This window comes from Nelumbo nucifera, chromosome 1 (genome assembly GCF_055504915.1).
Source record: "Nelumbo nucifera cultivar China Antique chromosome 1, China Antique-T2T, whole genome shotgun sequence".
Lineage (NCBI taxonomy): Eukaryota > Viridiplantae > Streptophyta > Magnoliopsida > Proteales > Nelumbonaceae > Nelumbo > Nelumbo nucifera.
In genome coordinates, this window is record NC_142649.1 from 81,194,729 (window position 1) to 81,213,162 (window position 18,434).

Sequence of the window (18,434 nt, forward strand, 5' to 3'; positions counted from 1 at the left end):
GTGATTATCTTAAAAGAAATACATGATACTGTGTGGTGGGGGCTACAAATATCATGCATCTAAACAAATCAATGTATGTTATATATTACATATAACATATATTTATATATAACATGTAATATAGAGTTAGGTTTGGGTTGGGTCGGATTGCCTAAGGGGTCAACCCTATCCCAACCTGAAGTAAAGTCAGGTTCATGAATTTCAACCCTAACCCTAACCCGAGCATCAACCCAACCCAACCTAACCCAACTTTTATGGACTGGGTTAGGTAGGGATGGCAATTTCCCCCCTAAAACTGGGGTTCCGCCCCGCCTTAAATGGGGTAGGTTTTCCCTGACCCTAAACGGGGATGGGGCGGGGACGGGTTTTGTATATAATTCTCCAAACCCATCCCAAACCCAAAGGTAAAATTAGTAAAATATCTCTAGGTTTAACATTGATATTTAAAAAATCTCTAAGTTTTCCCTAAATTCTTAAAATCCTAGAATCCCATAATTCCATTTTTGAAGTACCCCCAAAGTATTATAATTCAATTAAAATACCCCCAAATTCCTATATTATGTGTAAATTGTCCACAAAATAAATAATTTTTAAGAAATTGCCTTGGAGTGGGGAAAATTTGGGTATTACCCGTCCTCGACGGGGAGTCGATACCCCGCCCTGAACCCCCCCTACCACTGGGGACGAGGCAAAGTATCTTGACTATGGGGCGGGGATGGGGAGGGGGTGCCCTGCCCCAAACCCGCCCCGTTGTCATTCCTAGGGTTAGGGTTGGGTTCGGGCCAACCCGACCCAAGTTGCAGCCTTAAACATGAACAATGTCCAACAAGGACGTGGGTCAGTCAGGAGATCAGTTCAAGGTAATGTACTGTTGGATGTTTCCAAAACAGTGGCCTCTGCAGCAGTTGGTCCATAAATTGGATTTTTTTTTTTTTTTGGGTTACTATTCTTTTGGTTTCTAGCGATTGCCAAAGTAAGGTCTGAAACCATAATACAGTCTAAAGGATTACTATTACTACTATCATTGTCACATACAGAAACAGGAATTGTCACATATACACCTTTGAAGCTCTATGATTTGTTTAATACAGTAGAATAGCAGTTATACATGTTGTTCAAAGGGTGTACAGAACCTCAATATCCTCATGAAACAGACCTTCATCTTCAATTTCATATACTAACCTGGGACGAGAAGCCTCCTTCACTATAAAACAACCTGTTTTCACATCTCAACAATGCTTTCACAGTCAAATGGCTCCTTCCGTGCAATTTCAGTCATTTACTTATCTGGAAAAAGTACATATATGTAGAAAATGATATACTTTTTTCTTTTCTGTCCTCCCCCCTCCCCCCTTTGCTAAGAGATAAAAATTATACAAGAAAAAAATAACTACTAAGCATGAGAGGATATGATTGAGTTAACCAAACACATCTTTACCTTCTCCTGAACTTTTGAATTCCAAGCATCACTCTTGGGATTGGGAGCATACTGAGGGTCGCCAATAACATATGGAGGTGGCTGAACAGAATTCTTCAGAAGCGGAAGCCTGGCTGCAGCATAATCATCATCACTATCATAATAGCTTTTCTGATCTGGTCCCATGCCTTTGAGAGCCATGGACAATAAGATTGATAATCCCTACAGGCGGAGAGTGCGGATGTTATTACCAAGTCTAACATAGATGAAAAAGAAACCGATCCCCTACTACAGAATTCTCACGTTAAAATGCCTATCCAAATGGAAAAATGTTTATCACAGTTCATAGCATTTAGTTTTCCAACAGAGTGCACTTGGAGACATTTCAAATCAGGGGACATGAGTATATCTTGCCAAAACAGAAAATAACAATGCTCTGTCAAAGTTGAAGAAAAACTGGGAGCATCACCAATATGACCATATAATAGTTTTTATCTTAACTCATAAGCAAGTGATTCATTGCAATGTATAGTAAAATAAGAAACCATCTATCCGATGGGCCTCAACTAAGAAATTCTTGCATATCATCATTAATTCATCCAATATGTGAATTATCTAAGTGGGGATATCTGTTTGGGAGTTCAAGTGAAATACAAATAATGGGACATCAAGTGATGGAGAAACAACATAAATAAATGGCAAAAATGCCTTTGCAGCATGGAAGTTTTCAATTAAAAGGGATAGGAACCAAACAAGAATGGACAAAAAAAGAAGCAGCCTAGAAGTATCACCCGGGAACCTATAAATTGTTGTCAACCTATAAAAGTCAAAAACAGATTTTTGCCTACAGAAAAGTCCACTAAAAATTTGTCCAGCATTTCATTCCCTTCCACCACTGTCATATGATAGAGGGCCTCTGAACTGAAAGACCAATTTCACACTTCCTTGTGTGCAAAAGCCTAGTGCACACTTGAATATTACTATATTAGCCATTGCCGTCAGTGAAAAACACGAATTCACATACCTGTGCGCACACAACAAACAAACCTATCAATTTGCAAATATCAAAGTTTGATTTTATGAAATCCTTGAACTTGTCGAACTTCCCTGTAGGATCTTCTGGAAAGTCCTGATACAAGGGGGAAGACAATCAGAATAGAATCAGCATAGTTTCCCTTATGGACAGACTATGAGAAGGAGAACAGGGATATGTAAAGAAAGTATACCTCCTCCCAGTGATTATTTAGAGAAACATCTACGGCTACTGCAGCTTCCAGTAGGAGAAGCAAGAAGACTAATACCATATACTGTGCCCGCTAAGGTCAGCAATAATTAATAATATTCAGTATTCCATTCAGCACAATAGATCTTTATGAAATTGAGTTTGTGTTTCTTGGAATTTATTGGTGCACAAAACAAACTATTTGTGCTCTAAAATGGTCTACCATGAAATCAATTTACATAAGATAGCAAAACAGGTATAGATACCAGGTATTCTGTTTCAAAAGTTGAAGAACTTACCATACTAAGTAAAATAATTAAATATCTATTGAAAAGATCAATATTATGCAAATCAACCATATTCTGCCAATGCATATTAAAATTGGTATTCCAAAACACTCTCACCTTGCATGACAATAGGCACCATCTAATATCTAGCCTTGACAGTCATCAAACATGGCAATTGGATTTGCAATGCTGCTGGCCACTATGTTTCACAGTCCTAAAACAATAATTACTATGAACCAGTTTCAAGAAGAATTAGGGAGAAGGCCAAATAATACCATTTCACTGTGGGTCATATTGAGCTAATATGAATGGGCCAGGACACAGTGCAGATTAACAGGATTGGAAGCTCTCAATCTTGGATATTTTGCAATGTCACCATAAAATGTTCTTTCTTCAGTATTTTTTGTACGTTTATTTCCATTTATTCTGTTATTTATTTTTTTTCTCATCAGTTTTGGAAATTCCCTTGTGCATCTCTGTAGTCTGTAGACAATTCTGAAAGGTTATATGATGAAATCTATACCATTCTCTCCCTCACAGTTTGTGTGAAAAGGTTGATTCAACTTCTTCCAGATGGATAGCAGGATTTAAGATGGTAACATAGAAGTTCACAATACAAGTTGGGATCTTCTGCCCTCTTTTTTCCTGCACTTCCATTCAGTCTGTGACAGGAAAAAATGCACCAGTCTGGATCCTATGAATACTGGGACAAGCCTCAAGAATAATTAACATTCTCTTAATACGAAAAGAAACATCTACCTAGAATTCACAGTACATCTACCAGTTCACTAAATCAATGTAGTTCCTCTCCCAGTTGCATGCACTGAGGCAGCAACTTGGGAGGAAATAACATGAATGAAAATATTCTTATAAAACAATTAAACTGATATAGCAAACAAACAATCATAAAATACATAAAAGCAGTTAATGAAAAAATAAATAAGATAAATAAAAAATAAAATAAAAGGGAAAAGGATACACAAGAAAGGCAGTAGCCATTTCCGGTGTCTGCGGCGATATGACCAGTGCATGCAATCGCACACAATATGATTCCGATGCCAAAAAACCCATAGGTCAACCTGCATTTTTTGTGAGAAAAATGGTTTAGCTGATTTAAATATAAACAAAAAGTTAAGTGCATAAAAATGAAGAAAACTAGTTATTTTTCAACCGAAAGAACAAAATAAAATTAATTATCATCTGGTTGCAGCTAAGGTTAACATGCAGAAGCTGCAAAATGTAATATCTTAAAATCTTCTATTTCATAACAACAATTAGAATAACCTACTCTCCTTTTAGTCAACCAGCAAAAGAAGAATAACCATCTACTCCCCAAAATCTGGCTAAAACAGCTCTTTTCGATTAATCAAAAACAAATTCATTCATCAAGAATATAAGCATCTAAAACTGATCAATTCCCAAAATCAGGAAAGAATTAACACATCCAATATCCCTTAATCAAGCTCAAACCCAGTATACCAGATGATAGAGAAATAAAAGAGCAAAAATAAAAACATTGTTCCCATCAAAATTTCAGTGACATGCAGCATTTGCATTTCAGTGAAACCCATTTGCCTTTCAATTCACAAATACGACTGTAATAGTTTACATCTTTCACGAGCTAAAAATCTGAAGAAGATAGCTACTGAGCAATGAACCAATTAAAAAGGTGAATTACAACCATGACGAGAAAGGAAGAAAAGAAGAGAGCTTCATGGAAAGTAAGTCAATTACCATGGAGGAGAATTCAAGTCCCAGAGAGCAAACCCATCCCTTTGTTTCTGCCAAATCCTAAGCATCCAGAAAGAGTAGAGAATCATCGCTATTCCAACAATCCCAATAACCGAATTCACGATTTTGAGGAGACACTGGAGGCAACTCTTGAAGACTCTCCCCATCGATACCAAACCACCCACCAAATCAACACCTGAAGAATTACTACTTCAGAATCACTTCTCTCTGTATCTTACAATCGAAACTACAGCATCTATTGGTTTCAGTCGATTTAGAAATTAAAAGAACTCACGTTATTTTTTTTCCACAGTGTTAAGACTTAGAAGTACTTGAATTTCTTGTATTTGGTATTTAAGCATCGAAAGGGATTCATACAACAGCTTTCATCTTTTTCTTGTTGCAGGCTTCTACGGAACAAACACAAAGGAAGCTTCAATCCGACAGGAGATGGAAGGATTTTTTTGACGAGTAGCGAAGTAGCGATTAATCATGGAGGGTTTCCCCCCAAGACAACGTCGCTCACGTCATTCGCGTTGCGGAAACTATTTTCGCCATCCATGCAATTCTTTCGCATTTACACTTCAAGGCACTTCAGATAAAAGGATTAAGAAATTACTATTTGTTATTCTAATGTTGTGGTGTAGCGGTTATCACGTTTGTTTTACACACTAAAGGTCCCAGTTCGAGCCTGGGCAGCAGCAAGGGAAAAAAACATTTTTAGTATAAAAGGGTAATAGGGGCGTAAATGGATCGGATCCGATCATATTTGGATATTCTTGTTGGATTTTTTAATCGGATCTAATTCGGATTACCCCTATATCGGATCCATTATTTATGGGGATGTTTGGAACCGTGGCCATTTTTCAAAAAAATGGTGCCACGTCGGATCCACATAGGCGTTTCAACAAATGTCCATGTATCTCATTGTTTGGTTCAGCCGATTATTAAAAAATCGGTCATGCCTCGAAAATCGGGACCCCATTGATGTTGGCGTTTCATGCATCGGTGACCCGTTTCCCCCAACGGTTGACTGATGTGTATCCTATGTGGTACTTATCTGTCAACATACATGAAAAACGGTGATGAAAATCACCTTACCAAATAGCATAGTGTTGCTCATTGCTTACGTGGTATAAGCATTTTTTGTGAAAAATGGGTCTTAGAAGGAGTGTTTTTTTCTTGAAAATCGGTCCCAAAAAGCGCCCACGCTTCCAAACACCATGTATATTATCGATCGAATTCAGATATATCCCAATCCGAATTCAATTCAATTTGATCTATTTGCATCCCTAGAAGGGTAAAAGACTTAAACCTCCCCTTGCCTTTCAAATTGGACAAAGACCCTTCTTGTTAGGTGATGCCATCAAATAAGGACCTCCCTCCATTGGCAATCCTTTAGGCTTAGTTTGGAAGGAGTATAAATGCAAATATGTACATACAAAATATAAGGTTTTGCGCTCTACATATTTATATTTGTATTGCTTCCAAACTGAGCATTAAGATCCATTTGCAAGTAACATCACATTTTGCTGATTTTTTTAAATCCAATTTTACCCCTTTTATGGTTCTTTGCTTTGGCCTTCACTAAGAAAGCAACTCCCAATTTGGGCTTGGGTTGCACAACGAGTTTGTAGTTGGTATGTTAGAAAGCTTTTACATTTAGCTTTATCTGGGGGATTCATCTAGAAGATTTTTCCCTTGAGGCTGCGTTTGAAAATGATGCAAATAGAGTGTTAATCCCGGTTCAGGGTAAATTTGCACTCTGGTTCACGTTTGCCTGTGTTTGGCAACACTATATTTATGCATTTACAAATGACAGACCAATGCATATTTACATTGATAATAAAATGTAAAAGTACATCAATAAAAAAGAAATAAATTTGCATTCAAGTGGGCTTTTGATAAAAAAAAGCATATACTTTATTGGAATTCATATTTGCATCCATTACAGCTAAAAGTCTGTTTGGTAAGAAGGTAAATTTGTCAGTGCAAAACTAACCCAATTTTACAATTTATATGAACCGTTTTACACTCTACATATTTGCATTCACACTAATTTGCATCGTTTCCAAGTGCAACCTCAGGAGGGTTTCGACAATGGGACCCTCTCTCACCTTATTTGTTTCTATTATGTGTTCTCCTTAAGGACCTCTCAAATTCTTTTAAATTTTAGGAATTGGAGCTCAATATATTATGCCGCAACATTACTCATTTATTCTTTGAATAAGACAATTATATTTTCACAAAAGCAAGCTTCAATGAAGGGTGGGACCTATTGAAGACAATTGAGGAGTATTAGAGTCTTTGGGCAGCAGGTGAACCTCTTAAAATTTGAGATTTTTTTTCAGTAGATGTGTTCATCCTACATTGAGGAAAATCATAGCTAAAGTTCTACATCTAAAAATAGTGTTCTCTCCATCTATCTATTGGAGCATTCCTACTTTTATTGGTAAATCAAAGGAGACTATCTCCTGTCTCAAATAGAGAGTTCAGAATAAAACTTCTTGGCACAAACAACTTCTCTCACCTACAAGTAAGGAGGTTATTTTAGGCTATGTTTGGTTTGAAAGAAAAGGTAAGAATGTTCATATAAGGTTTGTAAAGGTTTCCTTTTCTTTCTCTACTTCTTTTTCTTTCAAACCAAACATAACCTTAAAGTCAGTTGTCTTAGACATTTCAAGATATACCATGTCTTGTTTCTTCCTACCTAAGAAACTCACTGATGATTTGGCAAAAGCCTAAAGAATTTTTGGTGGGGGAGTACCAAAAAATGAAACAAAATAAAAAACCCCGTTGAGATGGAAGAGGATTTGTAGAAAGAAAGGGAATGGAGGGTTAAGGTCATTCAATCTTGACCTTTTAGCTAAATTAGCTTGGAGGATTTACATTAAGGAAGATTGCTTGTGGGCAAGACTGATGAAATTCTCCATGGGGGTGTCAAGAAAAATGGTTCCTGGGATTGGAAGAGTGTTCTTGTAGGCAAAGTTCTTTTAAAAAGAGCTTGGTGGGCCATAAGCTCTGGAAATGAAGTTGATATTTGGTTTGACCCCTGGATTACGGGGGTTGAAGGTTTTAGGGTTATGGACCCAGGTTCAGGGTCCCTAGGTCTATCTCTCTAACAGAATCTGGAACCTGGGTCAGTTGAACTCCCCTTTTCCAGCTGTAATAGTTAGCAGAATAAATGAAATTAGACTTTCCCAATTCCCTTGGAATGATTTTATGAGATGGTTGTCTGGCCCGAAAGGTTTTTTGTCTGTTAAATCAACCCACTATATCATCACCAACGGAGACTCCTCTGCTACCATCTCCATCCAGGTCCAAAAAAAAGTTATAGCACACAATTTGGTCTATTCATGTGGATCAAAAAATCAAATATTTCCTGTGGAAATGTTCTAACAAAGCCAAAAGAAGGAGGAATCAATTTCCTATGCTTTGGTTACCTGCCGTTTTCCTATGCTTTGGTTGGATAGCTATTTCCAATTAATTATGTGTTTAGTAGTGGGTTTCCCAGTGGTTAATATGGATTGATAGAAACAAATTTGTTTTTTGAAAGCATTAATATTGATCCTTCATTAACAATTTGACTATTTAAATAGGAAAGTTATGGAGAGAATGGAGTGCCTCAATTCATCCCAGTAAGCAACACAGAGGAGTAAGTTCGTTGTCTCACTGAATACTATTTGGTGACCTCCGGACGTTGGATGGATCAAAGTTAATTCAAATGGTGGCTTTTTTTGGCAATAATAAAGCCTCTTTTGGAGTTATTGTTGAGACTTCAGGGGCAGGTATCTTGTGGATCTTCTTTCGCAGGATCGCCTTGCTTTTGCTCTAATTGAAAGGGGTTAAACTAGCTAAAAGACTGAATATTCCAAAAATTCTTTTTGAGGAGCACTGCAAGAACCTTATGTTGGTCTTGCTTGATTCCAAGAAGGAAGTTCACTCCGAAATCCTCTTCCAGGTGAAAGATAGGGCGTTCTTTTTTCAGATTAATGTGAGAACTAGGAAAAATTTATTTTTTTAGGTATCACTTACCCTATCTTGTAAGTGGGTAAATAACTTTTCCACCTGTGGGGAAATTTTCCAACACTTGAATAGGACAAAAATGCCCCTTTTAATAATGGATTTATATGGCTAAAATGGTCATTTCATTTTTTTACTTGGGAAATAAAAGAGCATGGATAAATACACTTACATGGGTAAGTGTTTCCACATAAAACTTACCCAGATAATTGTATTTACCCGATTAATAACTTACTGAAAAGTGATCAGGGCCTCAATATTGATTACAAAATCTTATTGTCAGATTTGCTTTCATCCCTAGAGATTGTAACATAGCTATGCATAGCTTTTCCTTCAGAGGCTGGCTGATCTATGGAAGACTCTTTTGTCTCGATTCTGAGGTGCAACCGAAAGACCTCCAATTCAGCGCTACTGAACGCCACCTTAGTTTGGTTTGTTTTATATTTCTTTTCTCGGTTTTGTGCTTTATGTTGTATTTGCATTGCTTCTTGTTGTCTGCTGTTTGGTTTCTGGCCTTGTGCCTAATGAAATTTCCTTCACTACACAAGAATAAGTAGCTCTTAGAAAATGGTACAGACGTTTAGAAATCACAGTGCTCTATCTAGAAAAGAGAATAAGCTTCATTCTCAACCTAATATTTGGGTGGTTGTATGTGCAGATACGTTGTGCATTAGATGGTAGCAAATGTAATGTGCATGTATAGTGTTCATCCATCCCAACTCCTAACCATGCAGTTGGTGCAGATCTTTTAATGGGAAATAACCCAAAACTGATTCCAATTTCAATTCTCCATGCAATCATCTTCATTAATTAATTATTAAGCTTTCTAGTGACTGATGATTGAGTCCTTGAATGCAGCTTAAATCACATGACATTTAAAAGCACCTCTACTCTACAGATGAAGATTATCACCAATACCAGCATATGGTTTCAAATCAATGTTCTCGGACCTGCTTTGACCACTGATTTGTGGGTCAGTGGTTCAACTGCTTAGTTCGAATGGATGACTGGTTGCAATTTAAAAAATAAAACAAAAATGACCAAAAACTCATTGTTTGGGTCAAATGCATTGATGGTTCAATTGCCCATAAGAATGACAACGGGGCGAGGTAAACATGAGGAGCCACTCCCTATCCCCTTTCCAGTGAAAAATATCCCTACTACCAAGGACATGGTTATCCCCATCCCTGTGGGGATTCCCGCTCCCCGTGATTTTTTTATGATGTTAATAATTTAGTTTTTGTTTTTTATTTCATTCGGAAGATTAAAAATAAAATAGTTAAAATTTATAATCCTATTTTTTATTTCATTCAATTATATTTTAAAAATAATATTAACATACATACATACATACATACATACATACATACAAGGGGATCTCCACTAGGTACAGTTTTGAGGCCCCATGGGGCGAGGGGTTCTCCCCATCCCCACCGTATGGGGGAAAATCATCCCTAATGGGGCATGTCCCCATTAGGATCGGCGAAATGGGGAAAATTGCCATTCCTAACTTCCCAGGCTAATGGGGCATTGACCAAGTCAATAGTTTTTGGTAAAAAATGGGGTTAGGGGCGAAACGAAACCGGTTGCTTAGATAATTTCTGGGCCTAATGGTCCAATTGTCCAAGTCAACAACGGTTCAAAAACCATGGTTACAATTGTGACCCTTCTCATATCGTGCAAATTTCCATTGAATCTCATATTTTGAAAATTTGAAGAATTAATAAGAGTAATGAGACTTTTTTAATGACTCCGTTAGACTTTAATAGGGGAGGTTTTAGTTAAATTAAAAAAAGGAGGGGAGGTTTTAGTATTTACAAGAAATGTTAAAGGATATTCTTTCCAAATTCGAATATCTTGTAATAGCATATAAGGGTAACTTTTGGGGTTTAATATCAATAAAAGTAATATATTTAAAAAAATTTCAAAAATGGGTTAACTTTTTAAAAATAATATCAATAAAGGGCAAAAACACTATTCATCATCTTCTTGCCATTTTTTCATCAGAACCACTGTTCGTCGCTGCTCGCCACCGCCCACCTCTTACCGGAGGTGGTGACGACGGCGATGGTGGTCATTCCTCTGCTCGCCGCCACTGCCACCTCTGTCTCCACCCATCTCCAGCAATGTTGCTGGAGGTGGAGATGGGCGGAGGTGGCGGCATTGGACAGAGAAACCATTTTTGAAATTTTTTTAAATATATTACTTTTATTGATATTAAACCCCAAAAGTTAACCTTGTATACTATTACCCTATGTTTTAACTTACAATGTAATTGGTGCTATGGTGTAGTGGCTATCACGTCAGTCTTACACATTGAAGGCCAGTTCGATCTTGGGCAGTATCAGTTTAACATCATATTTCATTGTTTGTATCTTCTTTTCTGATTATTTTCATTTTTAAATATTATTAAACAAATCAAAATGTAGTTGATGCTGTGGTGTAGTGGTTATCACGTCAGTCTAACACAGTGAAGGTTCCCAGTTCGTTCCTGGGCAGCATCAAATTAATAAATATTATGCTATTTTCACGATGAGTCTTTTTTCTGACTTTTTTTCATTCGTATATGAAATTGACATTTCCATCCTCATGTGTGTCGGTGCTGTGGTGTAGTGGTTATCACGTCAGTCTTACACACTGAAGGTCCCCAGTTCGAGCCTGGGCAGCATCAAATTTATATTGTGCTATTTTCGTGATGAGTCTTTTCCTGACTTTTATTCATTTGTATATGATATTCACATTTTCACCCTCTTGTGCGTTGGTGCTGTGGTGTAGTGGTTATCACGTCAGTCTTACACACTGAAGGTCCCCAGTTCGAGCCTGGGTGGCATCACTTTGGTTTTTGCTACTCATTACCCGCATCTGGACAAATGCTTCGTTGTTTTTCAGTCAATAATCCCCAAACCCCAAACTGAATGAAGCCTTGAATAGATCCCCAGTCTCCACTACAAGAGAAATGTGTTCATTCGGATTGAATGGAGTTCAACACTTTTTCTTGCTTCACGCTCACTCCAATTCTAGTTTTGTGGTTGAGATCAGCGTAGATGACATGATCCTCCATTTCTACTTTCAGAAGTGAAGCATTCCTCCTTTCTTCACAATTTGGGCACTCCTATGTGGCTGAGACTTGGTTTCTAGCTGTGACGGACGACACCTGAGAGGAAGAGGAAGGTAAAGGGTTCCCGAGGAGCTCTCCCGGCAGGAACACTCCGATGGCTAAGTTAGAACTCTGAGGAAACTCAAAGAAGACATAGAGAGTTAGAGTGCTGAAAGTGCTAACTTCAATACCTTTGTTTCGCGAGGGTTGGGATCTTCTTATACCGGAGCTCGGTCACATCAGGTGCAACCGCCACTGCCCTAGCCGTTACTGCCAGGGCTGGGGTGGCAGGTGCAGGCTGCTGCTGCAGGCAGCTACTGCAGGGTATGGACTTGTCAGGCGTGCCATGCTTTTCAGAGACGACAGGCAGAACGCCGCCTGGCAAGGGATGCGGGCACTGCCACCGGATCCGGCAGGTACGAATGTCAGGTAGGTATGGTTGTCAGGTGGATCTCCCCTGCAATTTACCGAGTTGTTGTACATCGAACCACCTGCAGCAGGTTAGCCCTGCACCAGGTGCCGAGGTGCTTGTACTGGAGGCGAGCCTTAAGCGAGTACGAACAGGAGTTTTGACGGTGCTGCCCCGAGGTGTTTCTCCCTCGGGACACTTAGCCAAAAGCTGGGGTGATCCCTTCTTAGGAAGGGAGAGCTCGGGTCTCAAGGGGAGCTCGGGGAGCTCCACCTTCAGGCTTGGGGCGAACTGGGCCTTGCTTCTCGGCGGGTTGTTACATCCGCTGAGTCATTTGGTCGGGACTCGACGAGCTTGTTACGCCGAGTTGTGGCCAGGCTGTCGTGCTGAGTTGTCGCTTATGCCAGGTCATATACACGTGTCCCCGTGCTACGAGGTCGGGCCAAATCACCCAACATCAATTGCCCCCCACTCCCCGTGCTAGGGGTTCTGACCCAACGCGGGGAGTCCGCGGTATGCCGGGTGGATTTGGCTCGAGTCCTGAGCTTTCGTATCTATCAGCTCATCGGTTGGACCGGTTCTCTGCTTGATTTTATCAGGTGCAGCTCGGGTCGCGTACGGTCTACGCATGGACGTCACGCGACTTATGGACTCCGCGAACGTCAAAAAACGTGCTAAACTGATTTTGCCTCGAAGGTCGTGCAACCGATTTTCATGAGGACCGTCAGATCGTTTCGATCTCAACTGTTGACGCCCGCGTATGGTGGCTATAAATAGTGGGGATCCTGGCCATTTTCCTTCACCACAAATCCTTAGTTGTAGTTTTGAGCTCGCGTCTAAAGCCTCCAGTCGGGTTAGTTCTTCCCAGTCCGGTCCATCTCCTTTCGGTGAGTCACCCTGGCTCTTCTTTGGTTTCGTTGCTATGTCTTCCTTTGATAGCCAATTAGATGAGCCCGAGGTGGGTACCTCGGCTCAAGGTAACCCTACCAGAGTCCAGTCCCCCGAGGCGCGGGAGGCCTCGAGTAACTTGGCGTCCACCTCTCACCGAGGTTGGATGCCGGACAGGTTCAGACCCTCCACCATGGCCCTGGAGAGGCTCCCCCACCTTATTCAACAGTACAACCTGCCCAGGGAGTACACTTACAGTATACCTGCGGGTAACTTCCCATGGGAGCATGACCCTGATGAGGTCGTAATCTTCCAGGAGCAGCTCATAGCCGGGCTGCACCTTCCATTCCATCCACTCATAGTGGAGGTCTTGAACCACTTCAATGTTACGATAGACCAGCTTCACCCAAACTCGGTCCGTAACGTGGTCGGGACCATCTCCCTCTGCTACGAGTGTGTCCTTCCCCTTAACTTGGACATATTTTGTTCTATCCTCACCATCAAGAAGAGCGCTTCATGCGTTCTCCCCGAGCACAGGAGGGCGTACTACTTGTCCCCTCGCCCGGGGTTCAAGTTGATGCATAAGCTTCCTAGCAAGATCCCGGCCTGGAAGCAGGACTACTTCGTAGTCCGGAACCCTACGGGGTGGCCCTTCCCTACTCACTGGAGGGCGGCTATCCAAGACCCCGACATCATCCTCGACAAGAAGACCAGGGAGACATTCCAGCCGTGGGCTGAGGTTGGTTGTAGTTACAAGGATTACATCACCGAGAGTATGCTCATCTAGGCCGGCTTGAGCCCGGGTAGGTAGTTGGTACCTTAGTTGTCATGCTTGCTCCTTTCTTTCACTCGAGTACTAATGCCGAGCTCTGTTGCAAGTCTCATGGAGGCAGATAAGCTCAAGGGAGATTGGCTCTTCAAGCACATGAAGGGGAGGAAGAAGCGGGCTGCTAAGAGAGCTCGTATCGAGTCACCACCAGCCCCCACTCCCGAGCCCAAGTTTCCACTGGCTCCAACTTCCGAGCCCGAGCTCCCTGGGGCTCCTCCGATCATTGACTTGGAGGAGTCCATACCACCTAGGGAGCTCGAGAACTCGGCCGAGCCCGCTACGAGGGCAACAACTGAGCCCGAGGTTGCCACCGGGGCTGCTGACGTAGCAGTTGAGGTCTCTGCCAAGCCCATCCGTATAGTCGAGACGACGGTCTCCAGCTCGGGGAGCCCAGATGGGGGTCGAAGTATCTTGGTCCCCCAATGTGGCCTTCGGAAAAGCATGGGGCCGTTTACTCTGAGGAAATCTCGGTCTGGGCCGATATGCTCAAACCGACTCAGCTCGGAGCCCGGGCTACTACCCACACTATGGTGGTAAGTTCTCCTCTTTCTTCTTTCTTTTATACGTATGTTTCTTCGGTACTAACCAACTTTCTTTGTCAGGCAAACTCCGCCGTGCACGCCCTTACTCTTCAGTCCGAAAGGAACCTGAAGCAGGCTCTGACCGCCGAGGAGTCGTCCCGCGCTGCCCATACTGATATGAGGGCAGCTCGCGAGCAGATCCACCATTTGGAGAGTGGCGCCATGGCCCAGAGGGGCGTAATTACGACGCTGACGGCGGAGAAGGACGAGCTAGCACACGAGAATGACGTGCTGAGGGGCGAAGCAGAGGCCCTCAAAGAGGAGTTGGCACACGAGAAGAGTTTGTTGAGGGGCGAGCTGGACGCCCTCAGGGCAGAGGCGGAAGGCCTTATGGAGAATAAGAGGGCCCTCCTGCACGAGGTGGAGTTCCTCAAGGTGGACATCGAAGAGAAGACCGAGATCTTTACTCAAGCGATAGAGGAGACGAAGATCAAGGCTGTCGCGGTGTACATCCAATCTGACAAATTTGATGCCGTTCTGGGGGAGGCCTACCACAAGGGGTTCAAGCTCAGCCGGTGGCTGATAAGGCATACGTACCTCGATCTTGACACAAGCGCCATCACCACCTCGCGAATCACGGACGAGATAGCTCGTCAAGCCACAGAGGATCCAGATTTAGAGGAGGAGGACGATGACGAAGAAGCGGACGCCCCTGACCATCCTGAAGCTCCCGAGGAGGTCTCGCGCAGAGATGAAGAGTCCCCGAAGTGATTGCCTTTGTATTCCGAGCCTACGAGCTCAGTTTTTGTTGTTTTGTTTTTGTTTGTTTTTTTATCAAGCTCATTGTACAAAACTTACTTGTTAATGAAATTGGTCTTTCTTTTCCAAGTGTTGTTTTATCCGAGCTATCATGGTTGAGTGTGCGAAGTGATTGACATAGTAGGGCATGGTAAGGCACATGCCTGAACTGTCTTGTGGCGTGCACCGAGGTGATTGACAGTAAGGCATAGTAAGGCATGTGCCCGAACTGTCTTCTGGCATGCACTGAGGCGAGTTAAGCGTCGTGAAATCTACAGGTCTGCTTGTACCCTCAACACATTGTGTATTGTGGTACCGAGCTCTTTGGTCAGCTCGGTGTTCTAGCCCCTTAGGGTTCATTCGCGTCATAGAGGTGGCTAGGTTACTATGCCGGAGTCTGTTAGCTTGGCATTTTGGCCCTGAGAGACGCGGTCTGCTCTTGGAGTTCGCCCATGGCATAGAAGCGACTGGGTTTTATTGTGCCGAGGTCTTTGTTAACTCGGCATTTTGGCCCTTAAGCCCTGAGAGTGACTCGTAGTCTACTCAGCTATTTATAGGTAATACTGCCTTAGGTTGACAATATTCCATGCCCGAGGTACTTGTTTCCTTTCCAGGGTTTCGAGCTCGTACGTTCCTTCCCCGAGCAGTCGCTTTACACGGTTGAGTCCTTCCCAGTTCGGACTGATCTTGCCAACACTGAGCTCAGGCACCATAACCTTACGGAGAACCAGGTTGCCAACGCGGAGAGTTTGCTTTTTGACCCTGGCGTTATAGTACCGAGCTACCCTTTGCTGGTAGGCCGCGGTCCTGATGTATGCGAGGTCCCGCACCTCGTCAAGCAAGTTGAGGTTGGTACGTAGCTCATCTTCATTTGCCCTATCATCATACTCTTCTAATCTCAGCGAGGGGACTTCGATCTAGACTGGAATGACTGCTTCGGTGCCGTAGGTGAGGTTAAAGGGGGTTTCTCTTGTGGCGGTTTTTTCTGTGGTACGATAGGCCCATAATACATTAGGTAGCTCGTTTGCCCATAGTCCCTTAGCCCGGTCTAGTTGCGCCTTTAGTCCACGTAGAATAGCTCTGTTCGTGACTTCCATCTGACCATTTACCTGAGGGTGCGCCACTGAGGTGAAGTTCTGCTGAATTCCCATGTCTCGGCACCAGTTTTGGAATTTGATATCATCGAACTGCTTACCATTGTCTGAGATCAGTACCTGAGGTAATCCGAAACGACACACTATGTTCTTCCAAAAGAAGTCCTGCATGTTCCGGGCTGTGATTGTTGCGAGAGGTTCAGCTTCGACCCACTTCGTAAAATAGTCAACTGCTACCACTAGGAACCTCCTTTGTCCTATAGCTGGTGGGAATGGCCCAAGTAAGTCAATCCCCCATTGTGCAAATGGCCACAGGCTAGTGAGGTACTTTAGGTCGGTGGTGGATGTTGGCGTGCTTCTAACACTTGTCACATTTTTTTATGAGCTCAGTCGCATCTGCCTTCATCGTTGGCCAGTAATACCCCTGTCGTAGCGCTTTTTGAGCGAGGGCTCTGCCCCCCAATTGTCCACCGCACAGGCCTTCATGAGTATCGCAGAGGACGAGCTCGACTTAAGAGGGTTGCAGGTAGCGCAGGTAGGGGAGCGTGTAGGATCTTCGGTACAACCGTCCGTCAATCATGACGTATTTGGCTGCCTGACGCTCTACCCTTCTGGCAGCATTATGATCTGCGGGGAGGGTCCCGTGTAGCAGGAAGCTCGTGAGCGGATCAATCCAGCTCGGCTACGCTTGAATGACATGAGCGATCTCCTCTGCCCCCCTGAGAATGCTAGGTCGAGGCAAGTTCTCTATATACAGAGTCCTCATGGTGTTATCACCAATGCTGGCTAACCGGGATAGGGCATCAGCCTCAGCGTTCTCTGACCTCGGGATTTGCTGGATGAAGTGTGATTGGAAGTTGAGCAGAGCTCCTCTTACTTTGGCTAAGTATGCAACCATGGTTGGCTCGCGAGCTTCGTACTCACCCATAACCTGATTGACCACGAGTTGGGAATCGCTGCAAGCGACAATGTGTTTAACTTTCACTTCCTTTGCCAGATCCAACCCGACTATTAGCGCTTCATACTTTGCTTCATTGTTGGATGCAACAAACTCGAAGTGTAGTGCATACTCCAGTTTCACACCGCTTGGACCATACTGAATGATCCCAGCTCCGCTGCCCTGCCGGTTTGACGAGTCATCTACGTGAAGGATCCAGGGTTCCTCGTCCCAGTTCGCGCTTAGCCTAACAAGGAGTGAGGCCGCGCTGGTTCTACATCACGGCGCTCGAGCTCAACTAGCCCAGGAACCCCGGGCTCACCCGCACTGGTGGCCTCGTGTTCCACCGGCCTAGGGACTTCAGAGCTAAAGGTGCATTCTGCGACGAAGTCTACTAAGGCCTGGGCCTTGATAGCAGTTCGCGGCTTATACTGGAGTTCGTATTCACTGAGCTCGATGGCCCACTTTGTTAGCCTTTCCGAGACCTCGGGCTTGAGCAACACTTGCCTTAGAGGTTTGTTGGTAAGGACAACGATGGTGTGAGCTTGAAAGTACGGGCGGAGCTTTCGGGCTGCTATGACCAGTGCATAGGCTAACTTCTCTATCTCTGGGTACCTTGTCTCTGCTCCCTGCAATACTTTACTAACATAGTAGACGGGTCGTTGAACCCGATCTACTTCTCTTATTAGTACCGAGCTGACCACCTCGTCACTTGCCGAGAGGTATAGCTCTAAAAATCACCCTCTTTGGGTCGGGTTAAAACTGGGATGCTGGCGAGGTGCTTTTTGAGCTCGTCAAATGCGAGCTGGCATTATTCAGTCCATTCAAAGTCTTTGCTTTTTATGGCCTTAAAGAAGGGTAGGCAGCGATCTGTTGACTTGAACATGAAACGACTCAGAACTGCTATTCGGCCATTCAACCTCTGAACCTCCTTCAGCTTCTAGGGTGGTCTCATGTCTAGGATGACCTTTATTTTATCCGGGTTGGCCTCAATGCCATGCCGGTTAATGATGTACCCCGGAAATTTACCCGAGGTGACACCAAAGACACACTTGTTTGGATTTAGTTTCATATTAAATCTACGCAAAATTTCAAAAACTGAATGTAAATCTTGTATTAAATCATGTGAAAATTGGGTTTTGACCATGTCGTCTACATGACACTACTTTTTTGCCAATTAG

At 42.9% G+C, this 18,434-nt stretch overlaps 1 protein-coding gene and 3 non-coding genes across 5 annotated transcripts; 3 read left to right on the forward strand and 1 right to left on the reverse strand.

Moving 5' to 3' along the window:
• Nucleotides 1-1,046: 1,046 nt before the first annotated feature.
• On the reverse strand, nt 1,047-5,163 carry LOC104587161 (tetraspanin-19-like). Of its 2 annotated transcripts, XM_010244646.3 has the most exons (7): nt 4,953-5,163; nt 4,661-4,853; nt 3,906-4,005; nt 2,644-2,724; nt 2,442-2,546; nt 1,439-1,639; nt 1,047-1,287 (listed from the first exon to the last, which is right to left on the reverse strand). In XM_010244646.3, exons 2-7 carry the CDS (start codon nt 4,822-4,824, stop codon nt 1,276-1,278), a joined length of 663 nt encoding a protein of 220 aa, XP_010242948.1. In that variant the 5' UTR covers nt 4,825-4,853; nt 4,953-5,163; the 3' UTR covers nt 1,047-1,275. The 2 variants fall into 2 exon arrangements, with proteins under 2 accessions (XP_010242948.1, XP_010242945.1); XM_010244643.3 differs by having other exon boundaries at nt 4,661-5,162.
• Nucleotides 5,164-11,111: 5,948 nt separating this feature from the next.
• On the forward strand, nt 11,112-11,184 carry TRNAV-AAC (transfer RNA valine (anticodon AAC)). The gene has a single exon. It is a non-coding gene; the product is annotated as a tRNA-Val (tRNA).
• A 94-nt stretch (nt 11,185-11,278) lies between these two features.
• TRNAV-UAC (transfer RNA valine (anticodon UAC)) lies at nt 11,279-11,351 on the forward strand. Its single transcript has one exon. It is a non-coding gene; the product is annotated as a tRNA-Val (tRNA).
• Nucleotides 11,352-11,440: 89 nt separating this feature from the next.
• Nucleotides 11,441-11,513, forward strand: TRNAV-UAC (transfer RNA valine (anticodon UAC)). Its single transcript has one exon. It is a non-coding gene; the product is annotated as a tRNA-Val (tRNA).
• Nucleotides 11,514-18,434: the final 6,921 nt, after the last annotated feature.